The sequence below is a fragment of the Atractosteus spatula genome, chromosome 14, assembly GCF_055471065.1.
Source record: "Atractosteus spatula isolate fAtrSpa1 chromosome 14, fAtrSpa1.hap1, whole genome shotgun sequence".
Classification (NCBI taxonomy): domain Eukaryota; kingdom Metazoa; phylum Chordata; class Actinopteri; order Semionotiformes; family Lepisosteidae; genus Atractosteus; species Atractosteus spatula.
The window spans coordinates 35,869,403-35,893,664 of record NC_142719.1 but is presented as its reverse complement, the minus strand read 5'-3'; the positions used below and the strand labels follow the sequence as shown (position 1 = coordinate 35,893,664).

Here is a 24,262-nt window from a genome sequence, read left to right as displayed (position 1 = left end):
TAATGAAGTGGGATTGATGTGAAAGGCTTTCATTGTGGTGCCCGTGCTAGTGCAGGCACATGACATTTAAAAATGCCAAGCTGCCTTGTCATGGTTTTGTACTTTTGAAGAGCAGCCTTTGCAAAACAACTCATGAAGTATATTACTGTGTGTGACTGCATACAATTATAAAAATAAAGAGGAGCAGAGAACGTCAGTTTAACATATACATTTTGAACATGACACTATTGCCACAGTTACGCGCCTCTTTATAGAAGTGATCTATTGTAAATACTCCAGCAAATAATAAATTGTTTGAAAAAGTGCTTCTCTTAGAGAAAGACCCTTTCCATCCAGCACTTAAGTGTAGTACCTACCTTGGTAACATCTTTGCAGGTAATTTCATTGGTGAGGGAGCAATTCCACTCTAAAGCTCATAAGGAGAAGTAAGAAATTGCTTCACCAGTTGAATAAACGGGGAGCTGTAAATGGGTCAAATTGGATAAACCCAAAGAGAAGCAGCTATGATATTGGGATTACCTTGACCCCCCTTACTCTCATGAATAGTGCCTTGGGATCTTTAGGAAGTCGGTTATTGTTCCATTTTAAAGTTGGCACTTTTCCGTAGCACAGTGTCCTGAGTTACCATCCCTGGGCAATAGTTTTGTCAATTCTGGTCCAAATGGTAGAGTGTCCCCTACTGGTCCCCCAGCACCACTAATAGTAATAGCAACCTATTTTTTCCTTGGAGTCCTTCCACTATTGACTAGGCTTAGGTTTGTTTAGCTTCTGAGGTCTTGCAGTTGGCAATACAACTGTCAAGTAAGAAGGCACAGTCCCATGGGTATCCTTATGTAGGTACCAAGAGGCTTGGCTCAAATTCCAAGTTTGAATAATGGTCTTGGAAGATTAATAACTTATGGTATAAATATAATGTAGTGTGTAGACGTCTGAGCCAATAAAAAGACTACTTGATTATGTTTGATCTGTTTTGTTTGCTATTGAATACTTTATCTGAAATGGAAAAGGTCCGAGGGGCATATTTATGTAACATTTGTTCCATAATTTTGCAAATTCAACAGTTCCAGTACGTTAGCAAAATTAACAGTACGGAATATGCCACAAGCGTTTAAAAATCGTTTTGGAGAAACCAAAAAAAATATCCAGAAGGAAACTCACTTTGTCTTCTATACAGGGCTTTTAGTTCACGGTGCTTAACATAAAATTAACCAAGACTTAGGAAAAGAAAAAAGATAATCGACTCAACACTTTTCTACACTAAAAGATATCGGATGATGTTATTTAAGTTGTGTAATTGTTATAATCATTGTGGATAACTCGTGTCGTGTAATTAGGTGTGATTTTCAGGTCTCTGTACTGTTTGAAAAACATAAACGAGCGCTTTATGAGCCGTATCATGTGCTCTGTGAGAAAATTAATAAAAGTTTGGCGTCTTTCCACACCACTCACTAAAAACACACCTCTCTTAAAAAGATGTCGTCCAAGCGTGCGTAATCATAGCTTTTTGAACGAAGTTTACGCACAGTGAAGGAAACCAGGGCTTTCCATTGCTTGTGGCTGCTGTCAATCGCTGAGAAGGGGTGGGGAGTGGAAACGACAGTCGTGACGCAGTGTGATGCGAAGAGGAAAAAATAGAAAAAAAGGGAAAAAAACTTGTTTCAAAATGGCGTCGGAAAGCTGCAAGTCCATTGGAAAACAATAGAGATACAGAAGGGAGGAAGAGTTTGTTTGGCATTCTGTTTCTTAGTATAAAAAATACCTTCGGATATCAAACATTGAGGGCTCGGGATTTCGGTGGGTTTGGGGTGTCTTTTACCCTTTTCTGATACTCCTACATTTGTCAAAATGAAGAGCACGCTTTGTTATTATATATCCTACATCCGTAGGTAGCCTGCTAGTGGGCAACTAAACGAAAATATAAAGATCAGCGGATAAGTTCGGGGGGAAAAGTTGCTTTTGTGGTGTAATTGTTTTTGGGGGGCAATGTAACTTTTTGTGAAGTTCACTTTTCCTGTGTAAATGTTTGCCTCTTTTATCATTCAGCATGCGAGCGACGTTATTTAAAAACTAATATTGACTTAACGTTTCATGCTGCGTTTTAAGTTAGGTTTTGTCCATCCGTCCGTTTTTTTCCACGCCAAGGCGACGTCGGGCGGACTTACGTAGAAAGAAGTATGTAAAGTTAAAATAACTGCCAGGAGGATCTTAACTTCTTCGGTGAAGTTATTTCGGAGAAGAGGTTGCTCTTCGTATGTTTCTGTGCAGTTGAACTTCTTTGTCGCGAATGCTGTTTCACGCCACTTTTCGGATTAACTTTGAAAATAGTTTCAAATATACTGTTGTAGCCCTCCTGCCTTTTGTTAGGGGTCAACTTGTGAAAATTAACGGTTGATTTTCAGCTACGACAGTAAACCGCCGAGATTTAACTTCCAAACTTTATGAACATTATTTAAAGCCTCACTTTCGTTTTTTTTAAACGCGGTCGTTATAATGTAACCTCATCCAATGTAAGCTTCGCGTTTGCGAAAATCTGAAATTGCACTAGACCGGTTGTCTGCCTCCGGAATATAACTTTATTATGTTATGTATTAGTGCCAGATCATGTTAAAGATAGCGCTCTGAATTGCTTTTTGGCATGCGTTCTCCATTGTTATGATAGTTTAGGGAGCAAGTCGAGAAACATGGAAAGACGAAGGCAGCGGTAGTGATGTTTTTGTGAAGGAAAAAAGGGGGGTGGAATAACGCCCACGCATTTTTAGGCGCACCTTCAGAACTGATTTTATTTGTATCCCCCCAATACCTCTGGGAAATCCGAGCCCCTTGAATTGTAATCGATCATTTTACATGCCCGTTGATGATGGCGGATTTTGTGGTGCCGCGGCACAGCGCCGTGATGGAGCGGCTCAGGCGGCGCATCGAGCTCTTCAGGCTGCATCACAGCAGCTGCGAGAGCCGCTACGACAACACGGCGATGGAGCGGCTGGAGATCGAGCGCCAGCACACCTTCACCTTGCACCAGCGCTGCCTGCAGACTAAGGCCAAGCGGGCTAGCAAGCACAGGCAGGCGCAGCCGGCGTCTGATCAGACGGGACTCAGGGGGGCTGGCACCGGGGGTAGCAGCACTGAGATGACGGACGGCGGCCCCGCAGAGCAGAGCCGGAACAGCACTCTGATTGCGGTAAGCGCGCTTGAGTTGTGATGCTGTGATGCCCGGTTTTGCATTTCGATTTGCTTTTCCAGGGGATGCCTGAAAGCTAAATGCCTGTTAATGAACTTTCAACTTTTGTGTTGGAGATATGAAGCACTCAAGCCACAGACCGAGTTTTGCTTCATCTAAGAGGAATGCTCTGTGCAGCTGGGGGGAAGAACCCCCCCAGCTGGACTGACCTCTGAACTCCAGCAGTTTGGGGAGCATTTGGCACTTTGCCACTTATAACGCTACTGTAATTCCATTAAAATCTGGGCGAATATGGTGACTCCTTTTATGAAGTCATACTGTGCAAGTTTTAACAGGTTCTTATACTGATGTCATTCTGATTGAGTTCCTGAAATCCAGTTTGGTATGACAGTGTAGTGAAATAAAATGTCACCGTGTAGACTTCTTTAAGGTAGGGGGCATAGACTGAAGTCTAGTGAGACTTTAACTAAAGGCCAGTCTTAGCTGTGTGGCTGATTGAAAAGGTTATTTAGCTTAACTTGTCATGCAGACAAAAAGTTACTAAATGTGTTTTTAAGACATTTAGAGTTTTTGCTTTTGGGTAGTGCTGTCCATGAAGGAAAGCAGGAGAAGTGACCTCAGTGATGGGTGTTATCGCATTGCCCCCTCATTACACTAGTTATAGGTTCTGTATTTGCAGTACATGGATGTTAAATGTGGACCCCCTATTGTCTGCTGATTGTGCTGAAAACAAGTGATGGCTACTGACATATCCAAACTCTGAGAGTCCCTTCATAAATGCACAGAAAAAATGTGGTCTGTAGGTGATCAGTAGGTTTTGGATGATTAATAATGTTAATGTTTCTTTATTAGCCCTATACAATTTCTTGCATTAGGAATTCGTCTTTTCGCATACCCCAGCTTTTCTCCATGAGACACAGACACACAGACAGGGAGAGAAGCTTGGGGTCATAGCGCAGGGTCAGCCATTGCACGGCGCCCCCGGAGCAGTTGGGGTTAAGGGCCTTGCTCAGGGGCCCAACAGAGTAGGATTCCTCTGCCAGCCGCGGGATTTGAACCAGCAAACTTCCAGTCACAGGCGCAGATCCTTAGCCACAGAGCCACCGCTTTTTATTATCAAATATTCCATATTTATAATATTCTAGCACCACCAATGTAAAATCAACTTTTACCTGTGTGGTAGTAGTTCAAGAACATGTTCAGGTGGGTAGATGTGTCACCATGCGTAGTCTGCAAAGGAACAAGAAATAGGTTTATTCCATGCTGAAAAGAGAAGAGAGAAAACTCAACGTTTCGGCTGTGAAGTCTTCTTCAGGTGTTCAAGAACATGTTGTGCTCCTTTAATATGTAAGCAGTAACACTGGTTAGAAAAATATCAGATAGCATCCATAAATAGTCAATGCAAAACGTTTTCTGAATTTAACGTCTCCAGATACAAATACATTTTATCAAAACAGCTTTTCCCTCAAGGGCCTTCACAGCTTTTACTTGCATTTTTTTTTACAGTTTCACAACAACTTGTGTAATGATGAAACTGGGAGTGTTGTATATTTGCAGGGAGAGTCGCGTCATTCATATTTGCTCAATAGCATGCATGTTGTAAAAAATCAGCGTAGATTCTTACCTACAAGGGATCATAATTTGTCAGTTTAACAGTGCCTTTTCTTTTTATACCAGGGGTATTTAGTTAGATTTGTAGGCCACCCCAAATAAGCATTTTTCTTCCAAAGGAACAAGTTTTCTGAAAAGAAAAGAAAGGAAATGCAGCGTTCTGGCTGTGGGGCCTCCTTTGGGTATTTTTTTTTCAAATATGGGAGTTGAAGGGCTTTAAGATGGGGAAAAATTGATTTGACAGTTACTTATGTTCTGGAAAGGGACTATTCCATACCAGGCTTGGAGACTCAGTGTTGACGTGCCCCAAGTTCTCATTTAAAATGCTTGATAACAGGTATACCTTAAATCTCAGATGTCAAGTCTTTCTTCTGGAGAGCTGGTTTTCATTCTAACCTGGCAGTTAGCAAGCCAAATCAGTTAATTACTGGCTTAATGGGACCAGTTCCACAGTTTCTCCCAGCTCTTGAGGTGCTTTAAAGAGACCAGCAACCTGCAGACACACCAGACCTTCAAGATCAGGATAGGAGAGCCCTGCCTTCAGCCTTATTAAAATTTAACTGTACGATCAGTTCACACACCTTTTCAGTTTAAATAATAGTAATTGACATTAAAACATCATGGCTCATTTTGATAAAATTTATCAGGAGGTTTTTTATGTTTGTTATTGTGACAGCTGTTACAGTTCATGTTAGTCTTGACCAGTTTTTAATAGTGCCTGTGCAAATAACTGATATTCGTGCAGCTTTATGAAACACTATGAAGCCACTATCAAATAACTTAAAATCCTTTAGTATTCATAAATGTAAGGTAGCAGACCTATTTAATATAATGTGCAACACATCAACTATCCAAATGTATTTCTCCTAGCATGTCATTTAATAGCCTTCATGGGAAAGGAAATAGGTAGCAAAATTATTTTATTCAGATTATCATAAGCTGCTTTGATTGGTTGGTTCTGACCTTTGAATTAGGAACAAAGCCTCACTGAAAAGTATTTACATAAATCTGGCAATTAATGCATTTTATATAGGCTTGTGTCCATATTAAGCCATATCTGATGGTAACAGGTATCAAAATGATTTTGCAAAACCTTTTAAATGTAAAGTTTAAAGCAAAAAAGTGAGCATTCAGCCTTACCTGCTATTTCCAGCAAATATTTAGTGACATGATCTGTACAGGAACTTTAGGGACACCAGTGCTGAACCCAAAAAAGAACAAAGTGCCCAGTTAATTCATCATATGCACACCCATTAAAGGTTTCAGATAACTAATTATCTGCGCACACACAATATACCTCTTGTGTGTTTGTTCTATCTGCAGTCTGAGCGCATTTTTCTTTCATTGCTAATGGTGCATTAGCAACAAAGACCAGATTCCTCTGAAAAATGAGACATAACCCACTATTCAGTTTCTTATTTCAAATCCATTATTTCCACCTTCTGCATGTTTCTGTGACCCTTCTTATAAAGAAGCCCCTTCTCAGGTCGGTGGCCATGATGTCTATGGTGTTAGCCAGCAGAGGAGCTGGACACTGAGAAGTGTTTTCCATTGCGACTTCTGCTATCTCCTTGTCCTGTCCCTGATGAAAAGGGATATGTGACCGAATAGTTATAAATCCCACTTCTGTTAAATACTGTGGGCCCACATGGTGTCCCACTCTGAATATTATCGTGTGAAGATAATTTTCTTGGTAGAAGTGCTGCTGCATTCAGTGATAGAGACCGTACTTTGTGCTGCCTTCCTCAGATTCTTGTGGTTTGCAAAGAACCAGAAAGGAATTCTCTTTTCGTCACTCCATATTGTACAGAGTTGGGATTTCATTCCGATCTGTCCACCATGATGACTTTTTACAGAGGTGAAGACTGCAAAAAGACAAGCATTACCTTACAACTTCTGTTAGTTTAGACCCAAGTGCTATTGTTAAGTGATCATGTATCTGATATACCCATTGGATTAGTGATGCAGTGTCTCTGACTGCTAGTAACCTATTTTGACATTCTAAGTGTAAGTGACACGTTTACTTTCCTGCTTATTACATTTGTTATTTAATTAGGATGTATAATGCATACAGATAATTACAAAAATTATCATTCCTTCAACTCTTCAAACACACAAGGAAGACATGCTGTACTATGCAAACAATAAAAAGACAACCAGCAACAAAGATGAAAATACTAAACAGAGCTACAGAAGTGGTATTTGTGTTTGGAGGATTTTGCATGTGGATAACTTGTTGCTTAAGCTAACAGGAACATTTGTAATGAGTCCCCTGTGCGCCCTGTGTATATTTCAAATAATTTAAGCGAGATGTTTTGTATTTCATTTGTTAGTGTTAAGAAATCTCTCCACTGTTGACAAATTAATAGGTTTCGTAACTTTTTCCACAAGGGTTTAGTTGATTGCCTCCAAACTGAAGCAACTTTTAAGTTTTATGAAAGTTTTTTTTAAAAACTAGCAAAGTTGGGTTAAATGAGGCAACTCAAATCCTGGAAAACTAAATCTGAAAAATAGTATTGTGCAATGCATTATTCATTAGGGACATCACTGGTTCTGTATAAGGTATCTTCTTTTTATTACCATAAATATTAATAGTAATGTTGTCTCTATAAAGCCAAAGGGAAAGTAACTCTTCATTTAAGGTTTTAAGCTATGCAGGATCCTAAATATTATGGATCTGAAAGTACTGTTTTAAACCTTGTAGCTTAGGCATGTTTATCTCCCAGCTGCTGTCACGTTACTTGGCTTTTCGTTACTATGAATGAGATGCAGTGAAATCAGTTGGCTTGACTGGTGAAACCAATTCATCAAGCTCACTGAGAGAATAGGGCTCTGAGGGAGTACTGAATTTGAACAGGTACTGCAAGACATTACTGCAGGTGGGGATAGTGCTGCTTCACAGGACTTCAATGAAAAGCAAAAGACTTTTAAGAAATGACGGACGAAAACATCATGTGACTAAGAAGGTTTCTATGGATTTAGCCCTTCTGTGGTATTTTTAAATCGTATTCTTAATTCTTAATTGAATGCAGATTTTGCTATTGTTTAGACAATTACGCAAAGTATACGTTTTTTTATTTAATGAAGCATTTTGGAAAATAAACTATTTTCTTTCTCGTTGAACTTGAGTCTGCCCTGTTCAGGAGCTCAACATGGAGTTTGAATAATGAAATGGTAGCAGGTTCAAATGAAACCATGTACTGTAATCATTACTCAGTACTGATTTGGCTCGATGTGTTTTCTCTTGACACACCCTCAGTCAATAAGAAGCTGTCAGTATAAGACAGTTTTGCCAGCATCAAAAGGCTGTGTTTTTTTTGTGCTCTGCCTTCATTCCAAAGTGCCAGATGGACAAAATTTGTTGAAACCAATTATGGGGCTAGATTCAAGCACAGGTCTTCACAAAGTGTTTAGAAATATCTGCAGCCTGTCCTAGAAATAAGTGCTTGTTCAGCGCAGTCAGATACTTCTTTCATTACCATTTGCTTTTTAAGGTGAAGAGAGTGTTTTGTCAGGTCTTTCACATAGTTGTGAAATACTAGATTTCTGGAGATTTCTTAAAGTACATAACAGGAATTCAATGATCCTACAGTAAAAGATCAATTGAAAAGACCCCAGTTCTCTGTGTTCCATAGAACGGCACTCACTTCAGATTCTGCTGGGTTAAATATTCAATTAAATCCCTCACACGGCTGAAAGCTCTGTTCCAACTTTGCAGACAAAGTGAATCACATTGTGGTGTTATGCCTTCAAAAGGAGACGGCCTTTTGGTGTATTAGAGGAGGAATTCGGCACGCTTACTCGCTTCATTGAAGCTTCTGCTTTGGTTTTTGTGTTGTCAGATCCCGTCTATACACATGGTAATTTGTTTCATGTGGCTTAAATCTCAGGAGGGATGGGGGAAGTGTGTGTGTATTAGGTGGCTGGGTTGGGGGGGGGGGGGGCGTCGTGAAAGTGAGTGAATGTGCTGAAGCAGACCAGTTATTCAGGTTTGGGGGCCGTTATGGAAGTCGGTGCTCTTGCGGAGGTAGTTACGAGCTGCGATGAGTCACTGCATTGCGCTTCCATTAGAACACAGAGATCAAAAGCTCAGTCTCGCAGATTAGTGAATGCATTAAGGGTGTGCTCTGTATTCAGAGATTGTTTTACACATTCGGGCACATAGTCCAGTATTGTAAAGGATCATTGTGTAGGCTTCAGCTGGAGAACTTGGTTTTGAAAGTTCTCCAGCATCGGCTGCCTTTTGTAGCCTTTTCTCAGCTGGCAGAATGCCGTATTGGAGAGCCTAGTTGGATGAAAAGCACATCATAAAAATGAAATAACCTGTTTTTGTTTAACGCTGTCTCTTCTCTACTGATAGTTACTGTAGAGCATATGAAGATCTTGGTCATTGTTAGTCATTTTCTACTTTAGTTACTCACTGTACTTTCAAAACTCGCTCTTCAGTTTCTCAGGTAGTGATTTTTTTTCAGATGACAGTGCGATACCCCTCCATCAGCATAGACCTAAAATCCTGCAGATGTTACTTCTGTGTAGTTGAGTGTTGCCCCAGACTGTGCAAGGTTTAGTTTTTTGTTATAGTTCCTTGCTGTAATTACTATGGTGGTATCCACCTCTCTGTGTCGCAGAGGTGGCAATATGATGAGCACTGCCTGGTGACGGACTTAATCCCAAAACAGACTCTGGATTACCTGAGCAGTCGCCAAGTTTTTGTTTTTTAAAAACTGCAAACAGAAACCCGACTCTATCCAGAGTAACCTGGATTTTACGTTTCTCATTAGGTTTAGTCTTTTTTTTTTAATAGGCCTAATTGTTGTTTAAATGCAATAGTTGCTTGTGTTTTAATATAGTACTATATATACATTTGATATTCATTTTGGATTTGTCATTTTTAAAGTGAACATTGGTTTTATATTAAACTAACATAAATAGGGTCACATAAACCTACCTAGTGTCTTGACATAGACAATTTTTTGTATTTTGCAGGTATCTACTGCTTTTGATCACGATTAGGGGGTACCACAGGCCACTCACAGTTCATTGAGAGGAACCTGCTGAATAAGGTTCCTTGACTGGTTACTGATTAACTGAAATCTGTGAGATGAGAGGATGATGTGACTTGAAATCCTTACTACTTTCCTCCTCGTCTCTCTTTTTCTTCACATAACCCTGACACCAAATGGGATTTAAGTTTCTTGAGATCATAAATTTGAGGGTGTGCCAGTTCAGTTGTGTGTAAAAGTTAAAAATATTCCTCGATTGAGAGTTGCCAGGGGTATGTATTTTAAACTGCCTTGAAGAGGGTCTGCATCGATAAAACTTTGTCATAACTTTGAGTTAGCAAACCCTGGAGTTAGTATTTTGTACAGGGTTATTTCTGTTCAAATTTAGCAGTTGATTTTATCGTAAATACAGTAATGGAATGGTTTTACTAACTGGAATCACCAGAATAACTAGCAGCTAGTAATAAATGTTTTGGAAAAGTCCTTCTACAGTGGTGCTAGAAAGTTTGTGAACGCTTTAGAATTTTCTGGATTTCTGCATAAATTTGTCCCAAAATATGATCAGATCTTCATCTAAGTCGTAAAAATAGAGAACCGGATAAAACAAATAACACACAAAAGGATAAAGTTTTTCATTCATTTATTGATCAAAATGATCCAACATTAAATGTCTTTGTCAGAAAAAGTATGTGAACCTATGCTTTCAGTAAATGGTGTGACCACCTTGAACAGCAATGACTTCAACCGAGCTTGGAGGATTTTGGCCCATTCCTCCTTACAGAACTGCTTCAACTCAGTGATGTTGGTGGGCTTTCTTGCACAAACTCTCCGCTTCAGGTCCCGCGACAACATTTCTATTGGATAAAGGTCTGGACTTTGACTCGGCCATTACAATACGAGAAATTTCTTCTGCTTCAACCATTCTTTGATAGACTGACTGGTGTGTTTAGGGTCGTTGTCTTGCTGCAAGACCCACCTTCTGTTGAACTCACGGACGGATACCCTGACATTGTCCTGAAGAATGTGCTGGTACAATCCAGAATTCATAGTTCCATCAATAATGGCAAGCTGTCCTGGACCCGTGGCAACAAAACAGCCCCAAACCGTGATACTGCCACCATCGTGTTTCATGGTTGGGATGAGGTTCTTATGTTGGAATGCAGTGTTTGGTTTTTGCCAAACATAACGTTTCTCGTTTAACACAAAAAGATCTATTTTTTACTCATCTCGTCCAGAGAACATTCTTCCAGTAGTCTTCTGGCTCATCCAGGTGGTCTTTAGCAAACTTTAAATGGGCAGCAATGTTCTTCCTGGAGAGTAGTGGCTTCCTCCTTGCTGTCCTCCCTTCAGTGTTTGCCTGATGGTGGACTCGTGAACACTGACATTAACCAGTGCAAGAGAGGCCTGCAGAGCCTTAGACGTTTCCCTGGGGTTCTTTGTGATCTCCTGGAATGTTATATGCTTTGCTCTTGGAGTGATTTTTGTTGGACAACCACTCTTGGGGAGAGTAACAATGGTGTTGAATTTTCTACATTTGTTCACTATCTGCCTGACAGTGGATTGGTGAAGCTGAAAGTCTTTAGAAATCGTTTTGTAACCTTCTAGTCTAATGACTATAGACAACTCTTTTTCTGAGTTCCTCAGAAATGTCCTTTGATCAAGGCATGGCATGCATTCACAAACCTGTGTGGTGAAGGCTAAGGTTTATGTTTTTTAAATAGGGCAGCCATACTTGATTGTCATCCCATTGATTGACACTCCTGACTAATTATCCCCTTAACTGAATTGATAATCCTAGAGGTTCACATTTTTCCGACAAAGACTTTTAATGTTGGATCATTTTGATCAATAAATGAATGAAAAAGTATATCCTTTTGTGTGTTATTTGTTTTATTGCGTTCTCTTTATCTATATTTTATGGCTTGGACGAAGATCTGATCACATTGTAGGTCACAATTATTCAGAAATTCAGAAAATTCTAAAGTGTTCACAAACTTTCTAGCACCACTGTAGTTTCTCATAAATTTAACACTATAGGTGAACACTTATTGGTCCTATGCTTTCAGCTACAGTTTTTAAAGAACATCTAATGATGGTCTTGCATATATCCTTTCTGAATATGGGACTTTATTAGCATTTAATGCTAAAACATACTCATTATACCACCTACATTCAAGCAGCACTGCATGTGAACACTTTATTTTGCAATCTGAACTACAGTGAAGATAACCGAAATAACAGACACATACAAATATGTATTGGTTTATTTATTAAATGAAACCTACCGATAGAGGACCTGATGTTCTCCCCAGGAATTACATATAAGTCTTAATTTTTCTCCAAGTCTAGACTATTTGTCTTGCAGTAGACTGACTTCCAAAGCATTTTGCTATGGTTTTATAACCCTCTCTAGATTCATGAGCACACTTCCTGAGGTCATCTGAGGTCTCTTTAGACTTAAGCATGGTGAATTGCACTAGCCTGTATGGTTCAGACCAAATTGGCTAGGTTTCTTATCTTTATATAGGAGAAGGCCTCCCAGACTTTGTCCTAGTGATTGGCTCTTTGATTGGTTAACAGGGTACTCAGTTGTTTTAGCACGTGGTTCTACTTGGCAAATTAGTACTTATAGCCAGCATTTCTAGTCTTAAGAATTCAGGCCTAGCTCCGTTATATCCAGTTTATCATGTCAGTAGTGAAATCAGGCGTAGTTGTATTTGTTTTTTAATGTATTTCCTACAAACCATAATGAAAAACGTGTAAGAAATTAAGCCAAAGCACTGTCTGCTACCACTGGATTAATCAGTTATCACAATGTTATTCTTGTGTTGTTTGACTTTGTGTGTAGGATGACTCCTTTCTAGGCCAGGTATCTTACTATACCTCAGCCTAACTGTCAAACTCGACTATACATAGAAGTAGTAAGCAGACTGGGACGGAAGTGCTAATGTTACTGTGATTTTTTTCATACTTCTCCAGCCACCTATTACTAACATGTAAAAGTAAATCTTGTTGATCTCCATATTTGAGATCATGAGACTTCTTTTTAAATACAGTGTGCTTTCTTGTGGAAAGTCCTGATGACTTTTTTTTTCGCTGGCTGTGATAAAGAACTTACTAATATCTGGCAATAAGCTGTTTGGCTTCATTTTATTCGTTTGTCAGTTTTTCTGCATGTGTCTCATTCGTGAGGTACAGTATGAGTCATTTAATTTAGTCAACTGACATTCAAAGGCCCCGATTGTGTCTCAATTTACAGAGTTCTACTGTTGGGATAGAAAAATGCAAGTTTCCTTTTGTTAATATAAAAGATATTTGTGTCTGGTGACATATCTACTGCCAGGTCCGGTGCAACTACTTCTGCTTATGGTTTTAACTGTTACAATGCTTTGTTTCTTACAGCTCCAAGAAACGGTTAAGAGAAAGCTGGAGAATGTGGCCTCCCCACTGAATGGGGACCAGGCTAATGGTTTTGGAGATGGGTACTCTGCAGCCAAGAAGCTGTGTATTGAGGACGCTCTGGTTGGAGTAAATGGGACATCCAGTAAGCATGTCAGAGGTGGAGACAAGCCTAATGGGAATCACTCTATGAATCTGGGCAAAAATGGTGGCGGTGGTCCTGAATCTGGTTTGGGGGGGAACCGAGAGTCAGAAAACTGCCTGCGTATCAAAGAGTTCAAACAGGAGCCCATGGATGATGATCTGCCTGGCATGCTGCCTCCTGGTGGCTCCATGTCCAACAACAACCTGTTTCCTGACCTGAACTTAAATGAGCAGGAGTGGAAGGAGCTCATGGAGGAGTTTAATAGGTCAGTGGCATACGAGGACATGCAGGACATCTTCAATGAGGGATTTGAAGACCGCAAAGACTCTGAGCTGCCTCCCTCGAGTGCACAGACATCTGTGCCCCAGGACTCCGTCAATATCAAGGTGGAGTACTCCCCAGCGCCTACAACCTTCGAGCAAGAATCTCGGACAGGCTCTCCTCGAGTGAGGTCCACATCCTCAGGACCACCAGTGCACACAAACTCCCCAGCTAGCACAGCCAGAACTGCCTCCTCACCAGCCATGCCTACTTCTCAACCCCCTAGCCAACCCCAGAGGCAGATACCCCAAACTGTTATGCTTCCAGGTCCTTCAACCAAAGACTTGTCCCCTGCTCAGCAGCTTCAACAGTTGGCCGCTCAGCGGATGCTAAATCAGCAACAAGCACAGAAACAACAGCAACAGCAGCAGCAGCAGCAGCAGCAGCAAGCTCAGAAATTTCATCAATCTAATCACCAGTCTCCATGGCCTCAATCTGCTTCTTCTCAAAGTCCACTTGGGGGAGCTTACGGCATGGAAAAGCCCACCAGTCCATCTCTCTACCAGCAGGACTTTTCCAACTCCAAACAACTCATGGTCCCCAACTTGCCAAACAAGAGTTCTCCCAAAGCTGGAGGTGGAAGCTACCTCCAAGGTGGTGGGCTACCCAACATGTTGGGCCACCCCCCCAACAACTTGACCCAAAACCCTGTTAGCAGCCAGCCCCCCTTATTGGACTACAATAACACTAAACCCCTATCCCATTACGAGGTGGACCAGAGTCAGAGGGGGACCCCACCAGCGCCGAACAAACATGCTATCCTGTCTCTCCAGCCGCAGCAGAGACATCTCACAGAGGAGCAGAAACGTCTGATCAAGCAGAAGACAGGGCTTCCGTTCTGTCACGTGCCGCCGGTGAGCTGTTGTCTTTTAACCACTTGTTAAGTGAAGAGCTTGTTTGAATCTGTCATGTTTCAGCAGTAGGTTAAATGTTTGTATGTACAATATGTTTTTTTAGATCTTTAGATTTTTAAAGTAACAGAAGTAAGAGTGATATTCTAAATTGTTTTAATGACTTTCCTGGGTTATTAAATTTGATTATTCCTCATTTTTAAACTCTACATAAAATCGGTCAAACCCAAACATGAAGGGGAAACATGTCCTCTTCCTCATGAGGTGTAGGTTTAGAATCAGGTTGGCTTGCAAGTCAGTCTTGCAGTAATGGATCTGATTGAGAAATAAAAACAGGCCCATCCTAAAATTAGTGAAAGCCGTTGAGTTAAAGCTATGCAAAGTGTAGTTCCTTGATTACTGCCTAAACAAGCCTATTAAGACCTAACAACAGTTAGGTGTTTGTTAGAAATATTTGAGATTTCTACACAAAGAAACAAAATAGCTTCTATAGACAAAACCTGAAATATTTTTAAGCCCATAGTAGTTTCCAAAAAGGTGGAGGAGGCAAACCATCTCAAAGTGATGCTTATGCATGCTAACATGTTAAAGCATACAGAAAATGAATTGATTCTGAAATTTTCAATTTCAGAATCAATTCAATTTGAAAATTTATCCTCCCACTTTCTGATGGAGAGAAGGGGAAACCTCTTTTAATCAGGAATGGAAGCACCAGATTAATATAGGTCCACAGACTGTTTACACGATTGTCTTGTAGGTTTGTCATGTAGAGGTAGGGTAATATTCCTACTAGAGAAATAATGGTTACTAAGGGTTAGCAAGGATCTTTTCCCCTTTGAAAGTGTCAAAGGATGTAATATTGGAAGCGCACAGTGGCCTGATGAGGAACAAAAACATGTGTGAGTCTGGGTCAAGCAGCTGGTTGCCAAGCAGCCTCCCAGGCCTGTGTGGACAGTGAAGGCCTCGGGCCTTTGATTGGTGGGGGAGGTATGAAAGGCTGCTTTGTCCACGACTTGCACCGTCTCCTCATCAGAGTATTTTAAGATTTCGTCTCTCTGCCAATTCTCAAGAGTTCAAAAATAGCAACTGTAGCCCACTTGTTTGTCTCGCGAGATATGACTTTCCCCCCCCTCCCAGCCTTTTGCATAACTGATTGAAAACTGGATTACTTTGCTGTGGTCCTACTTTTTCATTTGTACGAGACCGTTAGCTGCTGGTTATGTAGTTGTTTATTATATGGTGGTCATTTTTATCCAAAGCAGCTTGTATTTACAGAAACAGGAATATTACTGGAACAGTCTGAGTCAGGTGCCTTGTTCGTCGTTACAGCACCAGTGCCCCACTAGCTATCCGAGTCCCGAACCTTAGTGACTAATCCACATTGCTGAATATGGCAACAAGATATCTAGAGTGAAATTTACTGAGCTTATACTGACACTATTTTTTAACTTCCTAGTATTTTGAATGTCAGACTGTTCAGGAAAATCTATATGCTTGTCATTTTTTTTTTAAAAGCAGAGCAGCCTTGCAAGGTTTAGATTTTCATTTGGCTTTGGCTGTTTAATTGTTTCGAACTGACGTGGTTGTTTCTTTGTGTAAGACTTCAAATGTACAGTGTTCAAATATACAGCATTAACCCATTTTTAGGGGGTTTAGCATATTTACTGTATGCCTTTGTTTCTTTTCCAAATTTGCACCTGGGGTCACAAAGCAGTGTAAGGAAGTTTTGCTGAGCTGGGTCAGCCCAAAGTCAGAGAGGGTATGAGCACCATGCAAAACAAATACAGCTTTCTGAATAAACAGTTGAATTTGTTTTAACATATGTACATGGTGTTTTTACAGAGATTAGTTGCATTTTCTCTGATGCCAAAAATGACAGTCCCCACCCACTCCTCTCAGACTTCTGAAACCACGGTGTTGTGTAAGAAAGAAAAAAAATTAACAGATTTTACACACAGTTTAGCTTTGTTTTTTTAATAAGCATTGCAAAGAGGCAGAAAACGTAAAGTAGTGGATCAAAAACTAACTTTCTGTACTTAAACAGTAATTCATCTTTAGTCTATAAGACACAGGTGCTTATCAAAATGTTCCGAAATTTTGGGATCTACTGCACATTACCAAAACCTTTTGATGTAAGCACCAAATTTATTGTACACTGACAAAAGTAAGGCTGTTTGCTTCAAGCAATTGTTTAAATAACATTAAGCCCTACATTTCAGGAAATTGTTTTTAGTAACTACTAATTAGAATGGAGTTTTAGAGACCTTAAGTTGGACTTGACTCATTTCCTAATTAAAGCAAGCTTTTTTTTCCCATTTTGGTGCTTTGAATATAGCTTACAGCTGAACTTCCCTGAATGAAATCATGTGTCCAAATGTCAGTGAGCATTTTTTCCCCTTGTTAGACCTGGTCAACATGCATGCTAAAGTGGGTCTCTCCTGACCCAGGTCAGCCCGCATAGGGCCAGTTTATAATGTTTGTGTTTCTATCTTGTCCTGAGCTAGTGGAAAGGGTGTTCAGACTAGTGCATCTGAAGTGACAAAGAAGAAACTCCTGGAAGGCTCCCTTTTCCTGAAGAACACTTGTGACTGATTGGATTAATCCCTTTGATTACTGGTGCAATAATACTGATTCCTCTTTAGTCCTTGGTAATGGTAACAGTGAATGAATAAGATTCAGTATCATTTTGCTTGAGGGGGGGATAACTAATCTCTCAGTATAATGTATAGTTTTTAATGTATAGTAATAGCCCTTTAACTGGGTGCAGGTTGTAAGAGAAGCACAGACTATATAGATCCCAAAACCTGAATGTTTTTGCATTCAAAAGCTCTCTAGTGTACCTTGTGCTAGTATGAGATAGAGAGTTATACATCCCATTCCTTCATTCCAGTGGTTTTGTGCAATAACTAAGTGCCCTGTCCTCCAGCAGGACCAAACTTCTGCACAGGCGGCTCCACACATCGCAGGCTCTGTTCCCACTGCTGGCATGGGGGCCCAGCCACCCACCACTGCCATGGCAGGTAACCATGGCAACACGGCCTATCATGGCAACCAGGCTGCAGTCATGAAGCAGCAGCAGCAACAGCAGCAGATGCAGTTAATGGAGCAGCAGAAACAGTACTTTATGGGACAGCGGCAACTGATGGCCGAGCAGGTATTGATTGATTTGCTTATTTTTGTGTTCATAGTTTTTTGTTGGAGCTGTACTTTACTCACAGGCTGCAGTGCTAAACCTGGCACTTAACAGAGTATCATGCTGCAGGTGGACCTTATTTCCCCAAACAGTGCCACTAGATGGAGCCAGTGTTCAATTCATCAAATTGAGAGGACTGCTTGAAAACAACTTTGGCTATTCATCCTCTATGCTTCTTTGCAATTTCCTGGTCAGCCTTCCTAGATCTTGCTTTTGAAAGTGGAATTGTCAGTTAAGTCAGGGATCTGACAGGTTTTCTCCTGTCTTGCAGACACAAGGCCTAATCCTGACACCCATTTTTTTCTGTTGCCTTTCATAACTACCCACTATTTCTTCCATAACTGCTTGACATAAACAGAAAAAAATGACAGTACTATCGATAATAAAGACAATTACCAATAAAATAGGAACATGAATTGGAAAATAAAAGGAGTATAAAATGCATTTCCACCACTGACTTATTTCAAGATGGTAGTTAAAGCCAAGTTTATACAGCTTGAACTCTAAATTAAAAATTGCTCTTAAAACCTTCTTAGCTTGCAGATAACAACCACAACTAATTATTTCACAATAATTAGGTGTCCCTAAGAAAAAAAATCGGACTTCCTACATGAGCTAGAGGGCACCGGTGGCAACTACCTGGAAGTCTGTTTGAAACCAGGAACAGGAGGCTCTTCTTTAGAAAGGGTTTCTCAGATCCATGAACTGCAAAGGAGAATCTCCTCCTCTTTTTTGTAACCTGTTCTTATCCTTAAAAAAATTCACTGCTTCAGGCAACATTTTTGGTATGCGACAGAAAAACCGAGATCTTATGGTTCATCGGATTATGGGTTTACCCATTTTCCTAAGAATCTAAGACATCTTCTTTTAAAAAAACAGAAATATCCATAGCTTATGTTTGGACCAAATATCCAACCGAAAGACTGAACCTGAGCAAGAAGGTGACTCTCAATATATTTTGCCAAGCTTGCTTTAGACAGGCTTGATCTAGTGCCTTTTACCACATGACTGTGTTGACTCCAGACACCCCTCAAGATCATGAGGTTTCAAAGCAGATTTAGCTTCTCTGGCTGCTCTTTCTGCAAACCTATCATGACATTCCAATAGACCTACCATTACAATACATGACATTACAATTACAAAAAATAGCTTTGTCACGTTCATCACTGGCACAAAAATTAAGAAAGTATGCTTTCTGCTTCTACACACTTCTGTCCTATATTGCCACAAGTAAAACATTTGTTAATCGTTGGCTAACTGCTTATTTGTAACAATTGGCACAAACCCTGACTAGATGTTTCAGTCCCAGCTAAGGAAATAGCTGGAAGATAGACCAATTAAACACAACAACCATCAGGAAGAGAGGGGGGAGAGAGCAACAGAAGGCTGGGGAGAACTGTCCTTTTTCCTTCCTGCAGCTCTGCTGGTGTTCCCGATAGCTACCAGAGATGGAAACATAATGAAACATTGCATTGTACATACAAAAGCATAAAGCACTACACAGGACTGTGCTTCTAAGTCAGTGGTCTTAAATGAAATGAAATGAAAAATATAATAATGGGTTATGGATTATCATACAACATACAGAAGACGTACATATTTTCTTTATATACATAATATTACATAATTACATAATATTCTTTACATGTATAATATATACTTTACAACATACAGAAGATATGGGGTAGTTGCATGCATCTTCATGGTTAAGGTGGAAACGTTCTCTGCTGACTGCAGGTAGTCGGTCATTGATAGCTATATATCAATCCCCCAAAAAGCAAAATTAGGTAATTTCCAGTATGATTTACACAATATATTTAGATATTTAAAGCTACTGGTTTAGTTAACAACCCTGTCAGGAAGAAGCGGCAAGTGCATGTTACCATCACAGGCTGAGGTTTTGAGGTAACCATCCGTCCAAAGGCAACACTTCGAGATTTCCAACACAAACAAGAATCTTCAGGATACAAACTATCCAACTACCATTTGATCTTGCCTGCTGTTCTGGGGTCAAAAAGGTGAAGCTCTTGTCCAGTGTGAAATATTGTCTGGGGTCTGTTATGTGTTGCATTTGCAGGGCCTGTAGCCCTTGTTAAAATAGAGGGAATGGTGAACTTAAAGACTTAGAGCAATTCTGCCTTGAGCAATTTTCCCAGTCTTTAGCAGCAGGCGGTTAAGGAACCAGTGAAACTCGCTAGGAGTACAGTATCTGCTAGTATCAACTGTGATTTGTAGTTTGGTGTATTATGTGCTGTTTGTTTCAGGAGAAGCAGAGGCAGCAGCAGGAGCAGCAGCTCAAGAGGCACTTGACAAGACCTCCTCCTCAGTACCAGGACCAGCAGAACCCCTTCCAGGCGCAGCAGCAGGTCAACCAGTTTCAAGGTGCTGATGGGGAAAAAGTTCACAGGGTGCCTCCTTATAGTGCAGCACAATGTTTCTTACAGTAAATCTCCCAAGAGCCTAGACTGTGCTAGTGCTGTTGAATGAGTTGTGCAGTGAGAAGACTGTCGGGCAGATAAAAAGTGTTCATTTGATTTGGACTGCAATTAACAAGTATGACGTCTTATTTTTTGGCTATATGTTGACTTTTGTAAAATTTCTTTCAATTTGGTAGTGGAATACACCACAAGGGGTCACTGTTGTCGTGCGATTTTCTTAAAGGAAGCACTTCCCTTTCTTTTTGTTATGTGTTTTGTGATCTTGCTGTGAAGTACATTTGTTTGTGGTAAATAAATATACCACCTTTTATTCAAAATGCCTCCATAAATTTGAATGACCTACCAATACGCATGGCTTAAGAGGGTGTGTAGTCAAATTTGGAGGGAAAAAACATCCCAGCACGATGTGTGGGGGCTTTGTTATACTGAGTGCTTTTTTTGTTTGTTTAAAGAAGGCATACCGAAAACGGTTGTATGCTACTGAAGTGAAGATAGATAGAATTTTATGGGCTTTTCATTCTGTTTTCTGTTAGAGACAATGCTAGTTTGATTTCATGTTTTAAGTTAAAAAAATAACTGATAATTTAAAGTTTGTTGGTCCCACGTTATCGCAGAAGTATGAAGGATTCAATCAAGTGAGACAGTATGGGTGTGGAAAACAAATGTTTGTGACTTAAAGTAGTTACTGATCTTAAACGGACTCTGATCTGCATCTTGAAACTGTCCTCTCAATATTTACTGCATCTTTATCAGTAGGGGAAAACCAGATATTGCAATTTTTTCCACTGCAGCTTCTCTAAATCCATAAACATTTCTAAGTACTTGCTTTCTAAGCGCATGATTTTATTGTTCCGTCTTGTTTTTGCAGGATCCAATCCAGCCTTGGCTAATGTGGGGAATTTAGGGGTTCCAAACAATGGTACCCAGCGGATGTTCCCTCAGACTCAGGGAATAATGCCTCTGGGTGTTGGACAGACAGGAGGCCCCTCTTCTGCCCCATCAGCTACAAGCCAAAATGAAATGGTCATGCCTGCATGCAGCGGCCTGGAGAGTGTTCAACCAGTAATGTACAATAACATGGGCTCTGGTATGAATCAGATGCATCCTCACTCGGCTCAGCAGAGTTCAGTAAACAATGCTCAGTTACAAAGGCAGACAGTGGCAATGGCCCCAAACAGTACTATTTCTGGAGCCTACAGGCAGGGCCCAATGGCAGGCTCTGGGTTGGCGGCTCAGCAGCACCACAAGGGACCTGCTAACCCAGGCTTAATGAAGCAGCAAATAGCGAGGATGCCCAATAGCATGAGTGCTCAGCCTCAGTCTTGGCCGCACCAGGGAATGCAGGGCATGAACAACCAAACCCCAGGCGGTAATGGTGGACTGGCAGCCTTTAATAACCCAGGATTCCACATGCCGCCGCGACACCCCAAGATGCCCAATCAGCAATTTGCCCAGGCTGGCTTGAGCGGCAGCCGCCCCATGCCAGCCATGAACTCAGCCGTCACCGGTCAGATGATGCCCACTTTGCCGCAGCAAAGGACAAATCAGCCTCCCCCCCAGCAGCCGCATCCGCATCCGCAGCCGCCGCCGCCTCCCCAGCAGCCGCAGCAGCAGTCCCAGCCTGTTGTGTCCAATATGAGCCAACCTGTGCCAGACCTGACCAACTTTGGACAAGCTCAGAATCCCCAGTTAGCCAATCGGGCCAGTCTGCACTGTAGTCAAGGCTACCAGGTTAATAGGACCACCAATCAGGAGTTGTCCTTCGGTTATAATGCGCAGTCAGGCACTTTATCAAGTTTCCCGGGTGACGGGGACCTGATGGACACGCTGCTGAAAAGCCGGACTACACAGGAGTGGATGGACGATTTGGACGAGCTGTTAGCAAATCATCACTGAGCTGGACAGTGTTTCTTTTTCTAAAGAAAAAGAGACGTATAGGCAGGACCAAAAGCCTGTGGTATTAAATGTGTTCCCGGGACTGGAAATAAATTCTGAATTATTTACTACTGATCCTGTGGGTCAGTATTAAACCACTGATTCCATTAACTATGCAGGGATGAACAGTCTTTTTTGTTGTTTTTGAAGTTGCATCCCATTTCTACATTGTTTTATAAAAAATAATTGTTTGAAATCAATGGAGGTATCATAAGTGGGCTATCGGATTTAAAAAAATATAAACTTCAGGTCATTAATTTAAAAGGTGTATTATTTGCTGAAAGAGAACTGCCATTTTTTTCTTCAAATTTATTCCACAGCCTGCATGTGGAAGCCATTGAAAATTGAAAAGTTGATCTTACAATACCCCTCATGAATCTGTATGTAATAGTTAACATACTACCGTACATGTCTAAGCTGGGATCAGCCTGTCACTTAGGATAGGTAAATTATCAGAACCTCTTTTATGTGACAAAATGAGGAAAACGCCATAATAACTGCATGCAGTATTAGCTGTTAATAACATCTATGGCCATCTTTCACGTTAGAAAACCATGGATTTAATATGATGTCCAAGAGGCAGAAAGAAGTAAGCTGATATCCACCTGTATAAGACACAGTGAAACTATATAGTTAACACCAGGTTTCTGCCTGTTTTAGGTCTGAGCATGCCAAGCCAATACAAGCTAAAAAGGGAGGAAACCCACATATAGTTAAAAATATATATATTTGTAGCAAACAACCCTGTATATTGTCAAATGGTTTGTGCTTGATTTTGTAACATAATTGCAAGAATAAGTAATTGAAATCAACAGAACAGTTCACAGCTTATAAAATTAGAACAAATATTCACAACAAGTTCAACACTGGAGATAGGACAGTAGTCTCTGGCAAATCTAAATGCACAGTGGATCAGAAATATCCTCAAACCTGAGGAACCTTTAAGTTTCAGTTGCATGTGAAGTACTATTTAGTTTTCTGTGCTACGGAATCAAGTCTATAAAAACTTGGTTATGCAAACCTTTGTGAATAAGATAAGAGATGAGATCACTTTATTAGTCATATACAATTTCTTGCATTAAGAATTTGTCTTTTTTCGCATACCCCAGCTTGCTCTCCGTGAGACACAGACACACAGACAGGGAGAGAAGCTTGGGGTCAGAGCACAGGGTCAGCCATTGTACAGCGCCCCTGGAGCAGTTGGGGTTAAGGGCCTTGCTCAGGCTGTGGGATTTGAACCGGCAACCTTCCAGCCACAGGCGCAGATCCTTAGCCACAGTGCCACTGCTCCACCCCTGTTTTTTTTAAAGATAAGAATGGCCTCTTTTGTTGTCCTGTTAGAAAATAAAATGGCTTCATTTCCAAATGTCAGTGTTTTTGTATGATTACTGAAAGGCTGATTTGTTTTAAACTAAACTGTCTTTGAGTGAATCATCCCCTTTTCATTATTTTTGAAGAAGTTGACAATCTGCAAATAAGATAAGATTTTCACATGGTTAAATACAATGTTGCTTGTTTCTCTTCACACCTAAAGGGCTTGAGGACTTAGCGTTCCGCAATGTCTGCTGCAAAAACCCATAATTGAGTTTGCTTTTTATTTTCTTTCAAGGGAGGGTGGTATGTCTTTTTTTTTGTGTTCATCCTTGTATATGTCAGGGCTTCTTCTAGTGTATTTATATATATATATTGTTTGTATGCATACCCTGTTGGTCAGGAGAAAATAGAACTTATTTTTGTAAGTACATGGAATTTTTTGTAAGTATTTTATACTTTTAATAACTAGAGGACTCTGTAAAACAAATAGAAGTATTGTGTAAAATAAAGTAATTTAGACACTGACAACACTTGTGGACTCTTATTCAAGAATGTTAATTAAGAGCATCTGATTGAGCTTTCTGTAATCTGACAGTACTTAAATATGCATTAGATCTGTATTGAATTGTATCAAAGTGTCAAGCAAAGATTTTCTGGAGTTTTTCACATACTACAGCGATTATGCAGATCTTTGCAAATGATTAGAAATAAAACCCAACTGCTCAATGTTGCACTACTGTATCTACCACTTCGTTTTGCACTATAATTATCTAATGTTCCGTATTTGACCTTCCCATTTACTAATTATAAACTAGTTCTAATTTCTCTTTTTGAAAACTTCAATTTTAATATGCTGGTGTACAGTGAAAATGCA

At 40.4% G+C, this 24,262-nt stretch overlaps 1 protein-coding gene across 2 annotated transcripts; it reads left to right on the top strand.

The window, feature by feature from the left end:
- Positions 1–1,665: 1,665 nt before the first annotated feature.
- maml1 (mastermind-like transcriptional coactivator 1) lies at positions 1,666–23,912 on the top strand. 2 transcript variants are annotated; one of them, XM_088933004.1, is made up of 5 exons: positions 1,666–3,178; positions 13,195–14,511; positions 17,438–17,662; positions 19,966–20,083; positions 21,008–23,912. In XM_088933004.1, exons 1-5 carry the CDS (start codon positions 2,855–2,857, stop codon positions 22,033–22,035), a joined length of 3,012 nt encoding a protein of 1,003 aa, XP_088789130.1. In that variant the 5' UTR covers positions 1,666–2,854; the 3' UTR covers positions 22,036–23,912. The 2 variants fall into 2 exon arrangements, with proteins under 2 accessions (XP_088789130.1, XP_088789129.1); XM_088933003.1 differs by having other exon boundaries at positions 17,435–17,662.
- The last annotated feature ends 350 nt before the right edge of the window (positions 23,913–24,262 follow it).